Here is an 18896-nt window from a genome sequence, read left to right as displayed (position 1 = left end):
ACCTGTAGTCCCAGCTACTCAGGAGGCTGAGGTGGGAAAGTCCCTTGTGCCCATGAGTTGGAAGCTGCAGTGAGCTGTGATTGTGCCACCGCACTCCAGCCTGGGTGACAGAGAGAGACCCTGTCTCAAAAAAAGAAAAAGAATTAAGTCTTGACTGTCTAGCAATGATCATAATTAATATCTCATCAGCAGAAAATATACCCCTGCTTTTCAGTTTAGGAGAAAGAAAATTTAAAAACTAAGTAGCGATACCCATAGTAACTCACAGGCTCATCTAAGAAAATCAGATAGATTAACAGTTTCATTACATGTCAGGTGAACATCTTAACTAAGAACAACCGGTGGCCAGGCACGGTGGCTCATGCCTGTAATCCCAGCACTTTGGGAGGCCAAAGCCAGTGGATCACGAGGTCAAGAGATTGAGACCATCCTGGCCAACATGGTGAAACCCTGTCTCTACTAAAAATACAAAAATTAGCTGGGCGTGGTGGCACGTGACTGTAGTCCCAGCTACTCAGGAGGCTGAGGCAGGAGAATCACTTGAACTCAGGAGGCGGAGGTTGTAGTGAGGCAAGATTGCACCAGTGCCTGGTGACAGAGCGAGATTGCATCTCAAAAAACAAGCAAATAAACAAACAAAACAACAACCAGTAAAAATAAGGTCTACTTATATGATGCAAGGACTTGTTTCATAAGTGAAATCAAAATGTTTGCTAAAATCCTTCTCAGAATATAATTTCCACCCCACAGTCAGTTAACAGTCCTCAACCTTTCAAGGAGAATATAAAGGCATGCTTCTCATAGTCACACCTAGAAAATGTACTTCATAAGCCATACAAGAAATGTGTTGAGTGTTAGGAGGAAAAAATATCGATAGGACAAGATGTTTATAGGGTAGTAACCCCAAGTAAAGCACACTTAAAACACCTGAGCAAATATTACTACATTTTCTTTAATTTTCTCTGGGTATTTCCATCAACCTTATAAATAAAATGATTTTTTTCATTTTCCTGTTAATGGAGAAGTTATCCATTAACATAATTCAGCTATCTGGCTGAACTGCAACAACATCAATGGCCCTGGAGGACATTCTCTTAAGGGAAATAAACCGGGCACAGAAAGACAAACGTTGCACGTTCTCATTCATTTGTGGGAGCTGAAAATTGAAACAATTGAAATTATGGAGATAGACTAGATTGATGGTTACCGGAGACTGGGAAGGCTAGTCACAGGGAGGAGGAAGTGGGGATGGTTGACTGGCACAAAAATATAGTTAAAATGAATAAAATCTAGTATTTGATAGGACAATAGAGTGACTATGGTCAACAATAATTTACGGTAAATTGTAAAATAACTAAAAGAGTATAATTGGAATTCTAGTAACACAAAGAAAGGATAAATGCTTGAGGTGATGGATACCTCATTTACTCTGATGTGATTCTTATGCATTGCATGCCTGTATCAAAATATTTCATGTACCCAATAATATATACATCTACTATGTATCCATAGAAACTAAAAATTTAAAAATTAAAATTAAAAAGATCATTTGAAGATGAAAAGCTTATTAAAAAGAAAAGAAAAAAAATAATTTTGTGAGCATCTGTTAATGTGGCAGTGCTAGTTTCAGAACTAAGGACCCAGCAGTGAATGAGACCCACATTTCCCTCCTTGGAATCTACCGTGAGTGGGAATCTAGGCACTAAGTAAAGACTTGAGCAAATCAATGCTGACTAGCAGCTAAACTGTGGACTTGGAAGGAGGGTGGTATGGGAAGGAGCTGAACAAAGGAATCCAACTTGCAGAGCAAAGAAAAGGATAGAACGTGTGAATGAACATGCTGGAAAGGGGAGAACTGCCATTTGAGTGAGCCAGGACCCCGTAGACCAGAAAGGAGTCTGCATTTGATTCCACAGTCCTGGTAGCGAGGGCAGGTTCCACATGTTCAGACAAAATCAGATGGAGGCACTGCAGGGCGGTCAAGGCAAGGGTTCAAGAAGCCATGCATGGAAATGGGCCCTATGTGCAGACAGCTCACAACTCAGGGAGGCCACATCTGCATGCTGGGACATCCTCCTGACTGTGCTCTGCCCAAGCCACCTGCAGATAATTCATGGTCCCTGGACAACCTCACAGCCCCTGCCTGGGCTGGTGGCCAGCTTCTCCAGCCCTCCCAATAAGGACACTGCACACTCCAGACTTCCTGTTCATAGTGGTGTGTTGACTACTCCTGTGTGTCTGCCTACTGGCTGCATCTCACCTGCACCCTGGAAGGTTGTTTCCTGCAGCCCAGTGAGTGTGGACCAGATCTGGCCCTGGAAACCCGTAAAGCTTCTTCCCATCCAGTGGGCTCCAACCACACCCTCTCCTGTGAAGTCTGAAGCCCATCGTTGGGGAGAGAGCCCTCCAAGAGCGTTTCTTTCCTTGGGTACTCTCCCTGCAGTTCTCTTTATATCTTGTGGTTACGCTCCTATCATAGCTTAATCATTCTTTATATTATGCATGCCCTGTTTAAAACACCTTGTAGTTTATGTCTTCTGGATGATCCAAACTGATACTTGATCTTCACATTGATCTCTGTGATTTTCTGCAAATAGTTTATGTTAGTTGTATGATTTATTTGAAAATCACGTTAGAATATCACCTCCTCCCTCAAGCATTGCCTTTTTCCCCAAGATCGGCTAGTTATTTCCTCCCTTTTGTTCGTTTTAATATACTTTTGTAGAGGCTAATAATAATCATAAGATGGGTTATGGAAATAATTACAATATCTACTCAGAACGGAATGCTTTTTTGTGGCCCAAGTACTGTGCTGTTACAGCAACACTATTGTGTCATCCTTACCATGACCCTCTGAAAGAGATACAATTATTCTCCCTATTCAGCAGATGAGGAAATTGGGGCTGTGCTTGGTGCAAAGTCATCCATACAGCAAGTGTAAGAGCCTGAATCAACATCTAGTTGTCTGACTCTCTTCAGAGCCTGTGTGCATAGCCCTAGCAGATGCTGCCTCCCATTGGTCATTTGTCATTAATCTATGCATGCATTTCTTTTGGCTGTTCCTCCATCAGAGGATTCACAAGGGGGCAGGGATGGTTTTGTCCACCTTTAGTGGATACTGACCAAGAGTTTTCCAAATGGAATGCCCATCTGATGCTCATGCCAGCCATGGAAGAGAGATTGGTTGTTCCCCAGCCTCTCCATCAATTGGTATTTTCGGACTTTTAAATTTTAGCCATGCTTGGAGATGTGTAAAAAGCACATAGAAAGTCCAGATGCTTTGGGGAAGCATACAGATTCTGAGAGTCTGGAGGCAACACAAAGAACAACCTGATTGTCTTAGCTTATTCACGCTGCTATAACAAGAGACCATATACTTGGTGACTTATAAACAACAAAACCGTATTTCTCATAGTTCTGGAGGCTGGGAAGTCCCAGATCAAGGCACTGGCAGATTTAGTGTCCAGTGAGGACATCTATGAACCAAGAAGCTTATTAGGTATGGTGGCTTCTCTTTATGTCCTCACATAGGGAAAGGGGTGAGAGAGCTGTCTGGGGTCTTTTTTATAAGGGCACTAATCCCATTCATAAGGTCCCCAGACTTGTGATCCAATCACCTACCAAAGGTCCCACCTCCTAAAACCATCACATGGGAGGTGAGGCTTTCAACATATAAATTTGGGGGGGATACAAACATTCAGTCTATAGCACTGTGTCTTCTATAATCTTTTTCCATTGGCATATACTAAAACTATAAGATTTATGGTTTTATCACTACAGTATAGTAGTTTTTTTTGTTAAAGACATAGGCAAAGTTCGGTGGTGGTGTTACATGGAATAATTAGTATTAGGGGAAAAAGAAAAGAGCTCCAGGTAACTGTCCATTTATAATGGGCAGACCTGCTGTTGAACCTACTGAGAGTTGGGGTGGGGAGGCAAGGCCACCTCTGCCACCCCTGTGTCATCAGACCTCCTGTTCCTCTCAGAATCCAGGTGCATGGGACTCTGCCTTTACATCCTGGAGGCCTAGAGACCTCCCCTTTCCTCCGCATCTGTTTCACTAGTCAGGTGAATGCCTATAGGACATTTATAGACACTCCCTGCTGAAAACAACAGCCTCAGTGGAGAGCAGCAGACAGCCCTCAGTGTCCCGTGGACCTGATTTGAATCAATATTCTCTGTGTTCTTTCAATATGCAGAATCTCCTAGTAAAGGTGAACTCAATTAATGAATGACATACAGGGTTTTGTTTTGTTTTGTTTTTACTAATGCATAATAGATGTACATAGTTTCAGGGTACACTTGATAATTTCACACATTCATATAATTTGTAAACATCAAATCAGTATACTTGAGATATCCATCACCTTAAATATTTGTCCTTTCTTTTTACTAGAACCATTTGAATTCTCTCTTCCAGCTATTTTGAAATGTACAATAGATTATAGCAAACTATAGTCACCCTATTGATCTATCTAATACTAGGTCTTAGTTCTTCTGTCAAACCATGTTATTTTTATATAGCCAATAATTACTGAGCCCAGAACTGGGCTTTTATTCCCGTTGCCTCTGCTCCATGTGCAACTTTTAGCATATGGTTCACTCACAGGGCCAAAACAGAGCTCACTGGGAAAACTCTTGGTCTAAATAACTTTATGGATGAATGAGAATTAAGCCATGGGTCTGTCCAGCTTTTCCTTTCCAGACAGGGAAAAAAAGGCTTTGAATGCTCCAGGGAAGGCCAAACCAGAGACAAGAATATCAAATTCTCGACTTTACTATGGATAAAGAGAAAATATATGAGACTAGATATAAACAGGGTATTATATAAATTAGGCAAACATGGGCCCTGTATTATACATCCAATGGAATAAAACCAGAAATCAACAGCAGAAGGAAAAATGGAAAATTCACAGATACATGGAAATTAACACATTCTAAAGTGACTAATGGGCCAAAAAAGAAATTATAAGAAAAATTAGGCTGGATACAGTGGCTCAGACCTTTAATCCCAGCACTTTGGGAGGCTGAGGAGGGCGGATCACGAGGTCAAGACATCAAGACCATCCTGGTCAGCATGGTGAAACCCCATCTCTACTAAAAATACAAAAAGTAGCCAGGTGTGGTGGTGCACGTCTGTAGTCCCAGCTACTCAAGAGGCTGAGGAAGGAGAATCGCTTGAACCCAGGAGGCGGAGGTTGCAGTGAGCCAAGATCGTGCCACTGCACTACAGCCTGGTGACAGAGTAAGACTCCATTGAGAGAGAGTAAGAAAGAGAGAAAGAAAGAGAGAAAGAAAGAAAGAAAGAAAGAAAGAAAGAAAGAAAGAAAGAAAGAAAGAAAGAAAGAAAGAAAGAAAGAAAGAGAGAGAGAGAGAGAGAAAGAAAGAAAGAAGGGGAGGGGAGGGGAGGGGAGGGGAGGGGAGGGGAGGGAAGGGAAGGGAAGGGAAGGGAAGGGAAGGGAAGGGAAGGGAAGGGAAGGGAAGGGAAGGGGGAGGAGGAAGGGAAAAAATTAGAAAATCTCTTGAGACAAATGAAAACAAAATCACAACATACCAGATGTATGGAATCCAGCAAAAGCAGTGCTAAGAAAGAAGTTTATAGCTATAAATGCTTACATTATAAAATAAAAAAGATTTCCAATCAATAACCCAACTGTATACGTTAAGGAACTAAAAAATTAACAAACTAAAACCAGAGCTAGCAGAGGGAATAAAACATTAAAATTTAAAACAGAGATAAAATAGAGAATAGAAAAGTATTAGAGAAATCTGGTTGGGCACAATGGCTCATACCTATAATCGCGGAACTTTGGAAGGCTGAGGTGGGTGGACTGCTTGAGTCGAGGAGTTCGAGCCCAGCCTGGGCAACATGGTGAAACTCATTTTCTACAGAAAAAAAAAAAATACAAAAATTAGCCAGACATGGTGGCACACACCTGTAGTCCCAGCTACTCAGGAGACTGAGGTGGAAGGGTTTCTTGAGCCTGGAAGGTCAAGGCTGCAGTGAGCTGAGATCACAGCACTGCACTCCAGCCTGTGTGACAGAGTGAGACCCTGGAAAAGAAAAGAAAAGAAAAGAAAGAAAAAGAAAGAAGAAAGAAAGAAAGAAAGAAAGAAAGAAAGAAAGAAAGAAAGAAAGAAAGAAAGAAAGAAAGAAAGAAAGAAAGAAAGAAAATAAAATCAACAAAACCAAGAGTTGGTTATTTGAAAAATTGACAAAATTGACAAGCTTTTTGCTAGAATGACTAATAAAAAAAAGAGAGAAAGCTCAAATTACTAAAGTCAGAAATGAAATTGGGGACGTTACTGCTGATTTTACAGAAATGAAAAAGGATTATAGGAGAGACCATGAACAACTGTATGCCAAGAAATTGGATAAATTAGATGAAATGGAAAAATTTCTAGAAATACAAAACTCAGTAAGACGTAATCATCAAAAAACAGAAAATCTGGGCTGGGTGCGGTGGCTCACGCCTGTAATCCAGCACTTTGGGAGGCTGAGGTGGGCAGATCCCAAGGTCAGGAGATCAAGACCTTCCTGGCTAGCACAGTGAAACTCCATCTCTACTAAAAATACAAAAAATTAGCCGGGCGTGGTGACAGGCGCCTGTAGTCCCAGCTACTCGGGAGGCTGAGGCAGGAGAATGGCATGAACCCAGGAGGTGGATGTTGCAGTGAGCCAAGATCATGCCACTGCACTCCAGCCTAGGCTACAGAGCAAGACCCCGTCAAAAAAAAAAAAAAAGAAAAAGAAAGAAAGAAAGAAAGAAAGAAACAGAAAATCTGAATATACTTATAACTAGTAAGAATATTGAACAAATTTTAAAAAAAAATCTCCCAATAAAAAAAGTCCTGGACCAGAAAGGTAGAGTGATGAATTTTACCAAACATTTAAGAATTGATGCCAACCCTTAAACTCTTCCAAAAATAGTTGAAGAGAAGGGAACACTTCCTAACTCATTTTATAAAGCCATCATTACCCTGCTATGAAAACCAGACAGAGACCCTACAAGAAGAGGAAACTATACACCAATATCTCTTAAGAATATTGATGAAGAGATTATTAACAAAACACTAGTAAACAGAATATCCTGTCGCATGTTAACAAGATCATACTCTAAGACCAATTGGGGTTTATTCCTGGAATGCAAAAATGGTTCAACATATTTAGATCAATCATTATAATATACCACATTAACAGAAAGAAGGAAAAAGTTATCATATGAATTAATGCAATAAAAGCCATATATTCACTTGATCTTAGCCAAAAGGCTGAAAAGTGATAAAAGATTTATATTTAAAAATCCACAGCCCGCATCATACTTAATAGTGAAAGACTAAAAGTGTTTCCTCTAAGATCAGGAACAAGACAAGATGCCAGCTTTCACCACTTCTATTTAACATAGTACTGGAAGTCCTAGTGAGGTCAATTAGGCAAGTAAAAGATATAAAAGCCATCCAAACTGGAAAGGAAAAAGTAAAATTATTTGTTTGTAGGTATCACAATCTTAGGTGTAGAAAACTCTAAAGAATCCATAGACCAAAAAACCCTGTTAGAACTAATAATGAATTCAGTAAAATTGCTATATACAAAATCAACACATAAAAGTCCACTGTGTTTTTATTTCCCAACAATGAAAAATCTAAAAAGGAAATTAAAAACACATTTCCATTGACAACAGTATCAAAAAGAATAAAATACTTAGGAATAAACTTGACTAATGAGGCAATAGACTTGTATGCTAATAACTACAAAATGTTGCTGAAAGAAATTAAAGACAATACAAGTAAATGGAAAGACAGCTATGTTAGTGGAGTGGAAGCTTTCATATTGTTAAGACGTAGGTAGTACCCAAAATGATCTATAGATTCAATGCAATCTCTATTTTAATTTCAATGATAATTTTTGAGGAAATAGAAAAATCCATCCTGAAATATCATTCACCTAGATGAATGCTCAACTAACTAGATTAGTGCTCAACATCACTAATTAGAGAAATACAAGTGAAAATCACACCGAGGTATCACTTCATACCCATTAAGATATCACTTCATACCCATTAAGATAGCTACTTTAAAAAAAAGGAAGAAAAAATTAGCAAATGTTGGGGGGGTGTGGAGAAATTGGAACCCTGTGTATTGCTGGTGGAAATGTAAATTTGTTAAGCTTCTGTTTAAAGCAGTATAGTGGGTCCTCAAAAAATTAAAAATGGAATTATCATATGATTCAGCAATTCTACATCTGGATATATCTCCAAAAGAATTGAAAACAAGGACTCAAATAGGTATTTATTTGTACACTCACATTCATAGCAGTATTATTCACAACAGCCAAAAAAAAAAAAAAAAAAGGAAAGCTAACCAATTGTCCATCAGCTATGAATAGACAATAAAATGTGACATATACATACAATGTAATATTAATCAGCCTCAATAAGGAAATAAATTCTGTCATATGCTATAACATGGATGAACCTTTAAGACATTATGCTAAGTAAAATAAGGCAGTCACAAAAGGAAAAATACTGTATTTCACTCCTGTGAGGTACCTAGAGTGGTCAAATTCACAGAGACAAAGTAGAATAGTAGTTGTCAGGGACTTTCACTGTGGAAAGCGAAGTATCATTCACCTAGATGAGCACATGTGCAAGAAAATGTTAGATATCCTATGCCGTGGTAGTGAAAAGTTATCTTTTCAATTTGGGATATGCTAGTATTTATCAATTTTCTCTATGTTTAAACACTCAGGCACTTTCACTGTAAGTAAGAGGTATTGTTTCTCTGCAATGTAGAAAATCACAAAATCCATTCTGTCACATCCAAATATTTATTTAATTCATAACTTCCATAACACACTAAGTTGATCTTACAGAAATAAAACATTTAGAAATTGATCTGGGAGTTTAGGACACAGTTGTAGAAACAGAAATAGAAACGTAAGACCAAAAGAGGATGACTATGATATATTTAATGTCACTTATTTTCTAATTAATTTATTTCTGCTCATGATTAATAAAATGGCCTGTAATTTATCTGTGATTACATTGTAGAACATGCATGCTAAGAGAAAAGGTTGTAGATATGAGTACAAGGTACTTTTCGATGAAAGCTATTTGTTTGCCTGGTTTTATTGGTCTATCCTGGGTTATGCTGGTGGAGTGAGATGCTCAGATTCACAAACAGGATAAGATACTCAAGGAGCATTGCTCACCATTATTTGGATTTGGAGAAGAAAAGAATGGGCACAGTGGCTGGGAAGCAGAGACAGTGGTTGATGTAAAGATATGAGATCCATCGCCAGGCACAGTGGCTCACACCTGCAACCCCAGCACTTTGGGAGGCCAAGAGGGGGGTGGATCACGAGGTTGGGAGATCAAGACCCCGTCTCTACTAAAAAAAAAAAAAAAAACTAGCCAGGTGTGGTAGCACATGCCTGTAGTCCCAGCTACTTGGGAGGCTGAGGCAGGAGAATTGCTTGAACTTGGGAGGCAGAGGTTGCAGTGAGCTGAGATCACACCATTGCACTCCAGCCTGGGCAACAGCGCCAGACTCCGTCTCAAAAAAAAAGATACGGGATCCATCACTAAGGTAACAACAAATACTGTTTGCAACGCCAGTATCCAGCAAAATCCCTTCTTTGTGTAACCAGGGATCCACCCACGGTGCAGTCAGAAGCAGAGTGCTGGCTGAGAAGCACGTTGCCTTCTCAAACTCAGTGTCCAAAATTCAAGTTCTGTAGACAGTTTGATCTCTCGTCGCTGGTGAAGAGATTCTTTGCAAGCTCTTAGGTCTGATTCTGTGCTTGTTCCCAAATCTTCTTCCTAATAATGGCAACTGGAAGTGAACTGAGAGGAGCCCAAACTCTGAAGGTCAATCTCAGCATGCTCTTTCAGCTTCTGTTCCATATGCTCACATTGGACACTCTGCAGGTCATCAGAAATGACAAGGATCTCATCAGCTGTGTCAACATCCAAGGTCATATCTACTGTGGAAGAAAAAAATCAACCTCTCAGCAAGTGGGCAGTGCATCTATTGCATTCAAACCCAAAGCAGCCACCATTAATTCTATGACACATTGTAATAGACACTAGGAACAGAGAGAGATGCCTGAAGACTTTGCACATTCGAATGAGTCTGTGTGCAGGAATCTGGTAGGTATAGGCTGGCATGCTGACTTTAGCACATTACACAGGCAGCTGAGTTCTGATAATTCACTTTAAATATATACATTCCACCATATTGGGTCACAAAAATTACTCAGAGTTAAGTTGTGATATTGAATCGGGCATTATTTCCTTTAGTGCCTGCTACATGTGGTTAGCACATGATGTAGTGCTCGGGGCCAGAACAACCAAATCTACATCTATAGGATCAATAACCACATGCACTTTTATCACTGTTTGCTTGGGGGCATTAGCCCTGGAATAAATTCATTCATCATAATGGTTGCCAAGACTCATTGTGGGTTATTAAAAATCACCAGAATGCTTCTAAACATTGCAGGGTAATGAGCCTCACAGCCAGAAAGAAGCTCAGATGCAGCTGATACCAGGCCCTTGCTATTCAGTGTGTGGCTGGGAACCAGCTGCAACAGCATCATCTGGGCACCTGGGAGAGAAATGTAGATTTGCGGGCCAGCCTAGAGCTGCAGAATCAGAATTAGCATTTTAACAAGTCCCCCAGGAATCTGATGCATAAAAGTTTGAAAAGCCATGATCCAGCATAGTGTTCCCAATAGAAACATAATGCCAACCACGTGTATAATATTAAAGTTTCTAGTAGCCACATTATCAAACATAAAAAGAAACAGGTGAATAATTTTAATAATTTTTGTATTTAACTTGATCAAAAATATTCTCTTTCCATATGTGGCTCTAGCCACATTTCAAGTTGTTAGTGGTTACAGTGGCTATCATGTTGGACAGCACAGGTACAGGGCATCACTTAAACATTAAACTTTCTTCGAAAAATCCAGGTGGTTCTAATCCTTACTCAGGAAAGAGAACTAGTGTTGCTTAAAGAGCGTAAGAACATTAGGTGCCAAAATTCAGCTGACTCCTATATTTAATGGAGAGCATTTTTCACTGTTGGCTTTTCTGGGGCCTTCGTGGGGCGGGCTCCATTTACCTAACCTTGGAACTTCGGCATCCTTGAGGTCAGGCATAGAATAGCTTTCAGCTGGGTTCCAGTTCCTTGATCTTGGAAATCAGCTTCGCCAGGTGTTGATTTGTCTTGATCTAATTCTTTTGAGAAACTAGCAGAAAGTGCACAATAAACTCTCCTTTTGAGATTCTGTCTTCAGTAAGTTGAAGCAATGGAGGCAGAAGATGTAGCCACATTACAAGACGGATAGGACATCTGCTTGCTTCTTGAAAGTGTGCAGCCTTTGCTGCTGCTGCCGGAGTGAAACATACATAATAGTAATGGAGATCCAGGAGATGAAAGAACTGGGGCTATTTCATCTTCGCATTCATAGAGATATTATATACCATCCCTAGCACAAGGCAAGGGCTAAGGACTCTCTCTCTCGTATGTATACGAATATATGTGAATGGCCCTGGTCTTCTGAATTTGAAATTCTAGTTGAAATAAAGGGTGTGATCTGTCACTTGGCTTGGAGTTGAGATTATGAAAGGGAATGGAACTGGACTAATACAGGAGCTGACAACCACATGTGGCTCTTGTCACCTGCAATGAGGCTTATCTACAGTGAGACATGCTTTGAGTGTGAAATATGCCCCAGATTTTGAAGACGTGATCAGAAAAATGTCTCATTAATAAGGTGAAAATTGATTTACATGTTAAAATGATAATCCTTTGGATATTAAAATTAATTTATCTTGTTTCTTGTTACATTTTTTAACTTGGCTATCAGGAAATACATAGCTACATATGAATTACATTATTTTGTCTGAGACATCCCTAGCCTAGACTCAGAGCCCCTCCAACTCTTCATCTGATCCCACCAGGCTGGGCACAGACCCACAGCAGCAGCTGAAGGGTTAAGTCAATGAGGGAAGCTCAAGTTATCATCTCCTAGAGTAGCCCAAGCTATGATTTGATTGAAATAATCTGTCAGACCCCCCAGCCTGTGTATTGAGAATCTAGTCCTGCCTTCAGCTACTGGGCAGGGGATCCCGTGTCCCTAAGTGTTCCCACTGTGCTGGCATGGAGTTGGCCTCAGACCATACTTGCAGCATTAATTACTTCATTCCCTGGATGTTGCTGTCTTATATTTGCCTTTTGTAGAAAGCTGAGAAGTGAGAAAGGAATAACATTGAACTCACTTCCACAAGATGCTTCTCTTGCTCCAGCTGCTTCTGAAGGGAGCTGAGATATGGAATGGGACCCACCTATACGGGGCTTTTACATAGAAAGTCCTCTCTCCCACTTTACCCACTCAGTCAGATATTGATTTAAATCTGGAATCAATGAGTTTTTTACTGAAGATATGGAGATATAGAGAAGCACCACATGCAAAGGACAGCAATTTATCCTGCAAGTGGTTGTATTTTGATTAATATAGACATACCCCTTCTTCTGGATTAGCTTTTGAATATCATGTTTGCATATGACAAAATTTAGAATTCGACCCGAAAACTTTCAAAGCCAAATATTTGGCACCACTATTAGCCCTTATGCAATGAATGGAGCTAGTTTTCAGTACTTTTTACTCACAAAGTAAAACCACCTCATAATTAATTAATTAATTAGTTAGTTAATTAGAGACGGAGGTCTCACTATACTGCCCAAGCTGGTCTCCAACTCCTGACCTCAAGTGATCCTCTCACCTGGACCTCCCAAAGTACTGGGATTACAGGCATGAGCCACCATGCCCAGCCTTCATATTTATTTTAGATCAAGGAAATTAATTCAACCTAATCATAAGTCTTTCCTAAAATCACCCTCATTAGACCAAAATGATTTCTTCAAATGGGCTTTTTCTTCATGATTTTTTTTTTTTTTTTTTTTTTTTTTTTGAGACGGAGTCTCACTCTGTCACCCAGGCTGGAGTGCAATGGCGCGATCTTGGCTCACTGAAACCTCCACCTCCCAGGTTCAAGCGATTCTCCTCCCTCAGCCTCCTAAGTAGCTGGGACTACAGGCACCCGGCACCACACCTGGCTAATTTTTGTATTTTTAGTAGAGACGGGGTTTCACCATGTTGGCCAGGCTGGTCTTGAACTCCTGACCTTGTGATCCACCCGCCTTGGCCTCCCAAAGTGCTGGGATTAAGATCTGTGTTTAGAAGTTTGATTTAAAAACAAACAGAAATAATGTTCCCAGATAATCAGTGGGCTATTCAAGTTCCTGGCGTTATTTTTTCATTTCTCTTTGTTAATAACCATATCAAAAGTAAAATATATTTTTACAATCTTACTATTTTCCTTATATTACAACCTACATGAAATGAGATGGCCCTCTTTATTTATTTATATATATATATATATATATATATATATATATATATATATTCAAAAAAGATTTCCTTATGGTTTTAGATCATTCAGGGGTGGAAGAGTTGAGAATGGGAGAAGGAAAATCGGGACTCAAGGGGGTGGGTTGGGGAAGAGATTAGATTATATATTTCACTGCTTGGATCTGGCCTGAGGGTGAGATGTCACAGCCTGGGCTGCTATCTAGATGCTGGGAGGGTCTCAGGGATGTGTTTCTGACCTGGGCATCTTTGTCCAGAGGAGAAGCTGACAAATGCCCACCCGCAGGGCTTTTCTGCTGGAGTGCATGGAGCAAGAGGAGCTCCTTGGTGTTCATTCAGTTTACCATGTGGGGAACCCAGCAATGAGGGGATTTGAGGGAGCCTTTCTCGGGCAGTTTGTTCTAACAACCAGCAGATGGCACCCGAGATTGAGGCCCGGTGCCTGGTCTGCCCTCAAGGAATATTCAATATAGACCATATTCTGGGCCATAAAACACAAGAAAATAATATAAATCATACAAAGGATGCTTTCAGATCACAATAGATCAGAATAGCCGTCTATAGCAGAAAGACAGAAAATTTCAAAAATATTAAACGACACTCTTCTCTGAAAATGTTTAGAGATTTAGTAACACATGGGTCAAAGATGTCTCAAAAGAAATTAAAGAATATTTGAGGCAGGATGTGGTAGCTGGCACTTTTAACCCCAACTACTGGGGAGGCTGAGGTGGGAGAATAGCTTTACACTAGGAGTTCCAGCCCAGCCTGGGCAACATAGTGAGACCCTGTCTCTAAAAATTATTTATTTATTTATTTATTTATTTTATTTTAAAAACTTGGGTTTTTACCTAAAATTTCACTTTTTCTTGGCTTCTTCCTTTTCCTCCTGCTCCTACCTTTTCCTCCACTAGTTTCTCTGAAACCACATGAATTCAGAGTCTGGGAAACTTACCTATGCCGGTCAGGATAGGTATATGTATCCTAGAATCTTCCTGACTTTGCTGCAAGTGTACTTTTCAATCAAGGTATATTGCATATATCCCCAGCACATTCACGTGGCGGGGAGGCAGGGCCTTTTCTGAATCAGTTCACAATGCTGACAAGCCAGACCCTTGACCGTCTTCAACGATTCTTAAAAATGGGATACAAGGCCGGGAGCAGTGGCTCACATCTGTAATCCCAACATTTGGGGAGGCCAAGGTGGGCAGATTGCTTGAACCCAGGAGTTTGAGACCAGTGTGGGGAACACGGTGAAACCCCGTTTCTATTTAAAAAAAAAAGGGGGGGAGGAGAAATTAGCCGGGCATGGTGGTGCACACCTGTAGTGCCAGCTGGGGCTACAGGGAGGCTGAGGTAGGAGGATCGCCTGCACCTGGGGAGGTCAAGGCTGCAGTTAGCTGAGATCACACCACTGCACTCCAGCCTGGGTGACAGAATAAGGCTCTTAAAAAAAAAATTTTAAAGTATGTAAAAGTTGCCAATGATTTAATATGCAAAGAACACTTGAAAAAACCAGCACTAGTTTCAGTAGATCCCTCCTGCAGGGAACTGACTTGTGATAAGAGCATGACTGCCTGGCCCCCAGCACGCATCTCCACAGTGACCAGAGCTGTGCCAGCCAGAGGAGCACAGCACAGAGGACCCCACAGGGGAAATGGAAGGAGGAAGGATCGGCTGAGAGAGTCAGGTATTACCAGGAGTGCACTGGAGACAAAACAGTACATTCTACAGTGGGGGAATTCACCATTGTTAATGTAGACAAGCTCACGTCCAAGACAATGTTAGCTCCACGGAGCTGTGGCGGTGGAAAGTCATTCAGTGCTGGATAGGACACAGGTATTTATCCACATTTGTCTTGTTCAAATACACACACACACACACACACCCCTACCCACCCCCCCACCCCACCCCCACACACATTGCTCTAGGAATAAAAAGTATTGCACCCTTATTATTTAGAAACTCACATAATCCATTTGGTTACAGCCAAATATTTATTTAACTTATAAACTCCGTAATACATCAAGCTGAACTTACAGAAATAAAAGGTAAAGCATTTGGAATTTAAGAATACAATACATATCATTAGGAAACAAAATATAAACACAAAACTCACACGTTTGATGGTGACAATAATCAATATTTAAAACTCAGCTTTTATCCTAATGAATCTATGAAGTTAACTACATCATGGAATGGTCTATATTTTTGTGCCATGATTTTGTAAAATATATATACCCAACAGAAACTTCCTAGGTCTACCCACCAAATAATTTAATTTCCCGAACCTGTTTCTATGCAGTGGGGGTTTATTTGCCCTCCCCAGGATGGACTAGAGGATGGGCAGTGCCTGGGTTTATCACAGGACAGACACTCAGGACACCCTGATCTGGGAGGGTGGAAGGAGCAAAATATGGGCGCAGTGGCTCCTCAGGAAAAACTTTCGTGAATGTATAGATGTGGGATCCATCTCCAAGGTGGTAAAAGGAGATGTCTCCCATGCCTCTATCCATAAAAATCCCCATTCGCTGTAAATTGGGGTTCACCCAGAGGGGTGTTGGAGGGCTTGTGTTAGCAAAGTGGAAGCCCTCAGCCCTCAAACTCACAATCCAGAATCCATGCTCTGTGGTCATTTGGATGTTCCCTTTGCGGCTAGCAGATTCTCTGCAGACTCCCAGATTCCATTCTGTGCTTGTTCCTAGGTCCACCTCCCAGTAGTGGCGGCCAGAGGTGAAACCAGGGGAGCCCAGGACAGCACCCGCCAAGTTGAATCTCTCAGCACTGTTTGGCCGATTCTGATGGATCCTCCCACATCGGACGCTCCTGAGGTCTTCAGAAATGAGGAGGAGGTTGTGAGCTGTGTCAACATCCAAGGTCACCTCCACTGTGAAAAGAAAAACAAGCAGCTGAGCAAATGCACAGAAGCCAAGCCCATTTCACTCCTCTACTGCCAAGTCCCAAATATCTCATCGACTTTGGTTTCTGCCATTCTGCTTTTTTTCCTGAAGTCAGAACTTTTCTCGAGGCAACTTCCCTGAGTAGTTGAAATTCTCACAGATATACTCGTTGTAATACCTGGCTCTTACTTATAGTAGAAGTTCTTATTCTACATTACGCTGTGTGTGTGTTTATGTCATGTATTTCTTCTGCTTGGAGACCTCAAGACAGACACCACAACCCTCTTTCTACTATACTGATGAGTGAAAAATGAGTGATAATAAAGACAATGCAAGTTTGCTATATTAAATGATATGTTTCTTTTTTCACATTTTATTAGTCCAATTTAAATAGTGTCTAGGGCATGAATCCAGGCTTTTGTTCTCCATATTTGTAACCAGTGACTTTTGTTCACGGTTTTGACAGGAGATGGGATATCTCTGCAGCTGATAATGGATGACAGAGGTCCCATGCCTGGATGTTAGGAGAATCTAAGGCCAAGAGGAAGATAAGGACCTAGACGCAAGGATGCTCTTCATCCTATGGGGGAGTTGGGGCCTTAAGCAAGACAGTGTTAATGGGCTTAAATTTAAGAGATGAGATAAAGGTATTTAAAAGTTATTAGAATGAGCACTTTACAGCATTGCGTATGTAGTTGAAAAGTGAAGTCACCAACTTTAATGGAAGAGGAAGAAAGGAAGGGGTGGGATCTGGTCTAGGAAAATTTATTGTCTAGACCATTCTGGAAAAAGTAAATCTACAGAACCTGTTATCCTTCAAGCCTAAAGACAGATGTGACCACCAATGTAGATTTTGTACATTAAAATAAGGTATCAGCTATTATTTTGTTAAATAGGTTTCTATGCCTTTGCCTGTCCCTGGAACTCCCAAAATTTGAATATGTAGTCACATAGGCTTTCTGGGTTTTTTAAAATATTGTCTTTTTTTTTTTTTTTTTTTTTTTTTGGTCAAATGGGGTTATTTCAAAAGACCTGTAGAATGAGACAAAAGATTTGTAAACTATTCATCTGACAAAATTAATATGAATAATATACAACAGACTCAAACAGCAGCAGAAAATCAAACATTCTCATTAAAAAGCGGGCAAAGAGGGCCGGGCGCGGTGGCTCAAGCCTGTAATCCCAGCACTTTGGGAGGCCGAGACGGGCGGATCACGAGGTCAGGAGATCCAGACCAGCCTGGCTAACACGGTGAAACCCGGTCTCTACTACAAAATACAAAAAACTAGCCGGGCGAGGTGGCGGGCGCCTGTAGTCCCAGCTACTCCGGAGGCTGAGGCAGGAGAATGGCGTAGACCCGGAAGGCGGAGCTTGCAGTGAGCTGAGATCCGGCCCCTGCACTCCAGCTTGGGCGACAGAGCGAGACTCCGTCTCAAAAACAAAAACAAAAACAAAAAAAAAGCGGGCAAAGAATTTCAAGACATCTCTTGAGAGAAGGCATATGAATGTCCAATAGGAGTATTAAAAAATTCTCAACAACACTCAGATAAATGCAAATAAAAACCACAATAAGATATCATTTCACCTGGTTAAAGTGGCTATTATCAAAAGCACAAAATAAAACAAATGCCAGTGAGGATGTGAAGAAAAGGGATCTCTTACAGTATCAGTGGAAATGTAACCAAATTGCACGTGTATCTCATAAATGTGTACACATTTCTTTTAAGTTTTGAGAATCCCTTGTCTAAGCCATGACATAGACACGGGTATTTTTTGTTGGAGAGCAAAAAATAAAACCAGGTGTTTCTACGTGTTGTCAGGGCTGAGAATCACTGATGCCAGAGGAACATTTCAGTTTCAGGTGCCAGACATCAGCTAATTCCCATACGGTCCGGAGAGCCAATTGCAACAGTACTTTTTCCTCTTTTGGTAGTAGGAAGGGGCAGGGTATACAGACTCCTTACCTTGGCACTTCCGCATTCTTGGGTTCATCTTCAGAATCTTTTTCAGCTTGGGCTCCAGTTCCTTAATGTGGGAAACCAGACTCCCCAGCTGCCGATTGAGCCTGATGTTGTTTTTCTGAGAAGCCACCAGGCAGAAGGGACACAAGACACCTTCCCCGTGGGGCTCTTGCTGCAGTGAATTGGTGCAGCTGAGGCAGAAGACGCATTCACACTCCAAGGACATTGGCTTTTCTAAGTAAGCTGTGCAGATGGGACATCTGGTTGCTTCTTTTAAGAGTTCATCCGTGGTCACTGTCAGGGAAAACAAAAATACACATGGAAGTGAATTTTCATGAACTGACAGCCTCTTAGTGTGTAACAAGTGACAACTTTCCATGCATAGAGTTACTGTGTTCCAGCTTTGTAGTCCCTAGATCAAGGCCGTGAGTACCAACACTCCAGCACATGCCCTTGTCTTCAGAGATTTGAAGTTCTATTGGGAAAGACACGTCCCAAATCGTCCCTGTGCTCTGAGCTGAGGTGGAGGAAGAGTCGATTCTCCTGGTGACCCAGCAGCTGTGCCAGCAGATGAGCCTGCAGCAGTTGAGGCTGTGCCAG

General features: G+C 41.1%; 1 protein-coding gene across 1 annotated transcript; it reads right to left on the bottom strand.

The window, feature by feature from the left end:
* Window positions 1-15431: 15431 nt before the first annotated feature.
* LOC102135548 (ret finger protein-like 3) lies at window positions 15432-18566 on the bottom strand. The gene is made up of 2 exons (XM_005572135.4): window positions 18300-18566; window positions 15432-16322 (listed from the first exon to the last, which is right to left on the bottom strand). The coding sequence occupies exons 1-2, from the start codon at window positions 18520-18522 to the stop codon at window positions 15748-15750; spliced, it is 798 nt and encodes a 265-aa protein (XP_005572192.3). The 5' UTR covers window positions 18523-18566; the 3' UTR covers window positions 15432-15747.
* Between the last annotated feature and the right edge of the window lie 330 nt (window positions 18567-18896).

This window comes from Macaca fascicularis, chromosome 11, assembly GCF_037993035.2.
Source record: "Macaca fascicularis isolate 582-1 chromosome 11, T2T-MFA8v1.1".
Classification (NCBI taxonomy): domain Eukaryota; kingdom Metazoa; phylum Chordata; class Mammalia; order Primates; family Cercopithecidae; genus Macaca; species Macaca fascicularis.
This window is presented reverse-complemented; position numbering and strand designations above follow the sequence as displayed.

Excerpts from the sequence above, each read along its gene's own strand:
- LOC102135548 (XM_005572135.4), bottom strand. The coding sequence starts at position 18,522 with ATGTCCTTGGAGTGTGAATGCGTCTTCTGCCTCAGCTGCACCAATTCA. Across the intron at positions 16,323-18,299 it reads AAGAATGCGGAAGTGCCAAG|TGGAGGTGACCTTGGATGTT; the intron begins GTAAGGAGTCTG and ends TTCTTTTCACAG.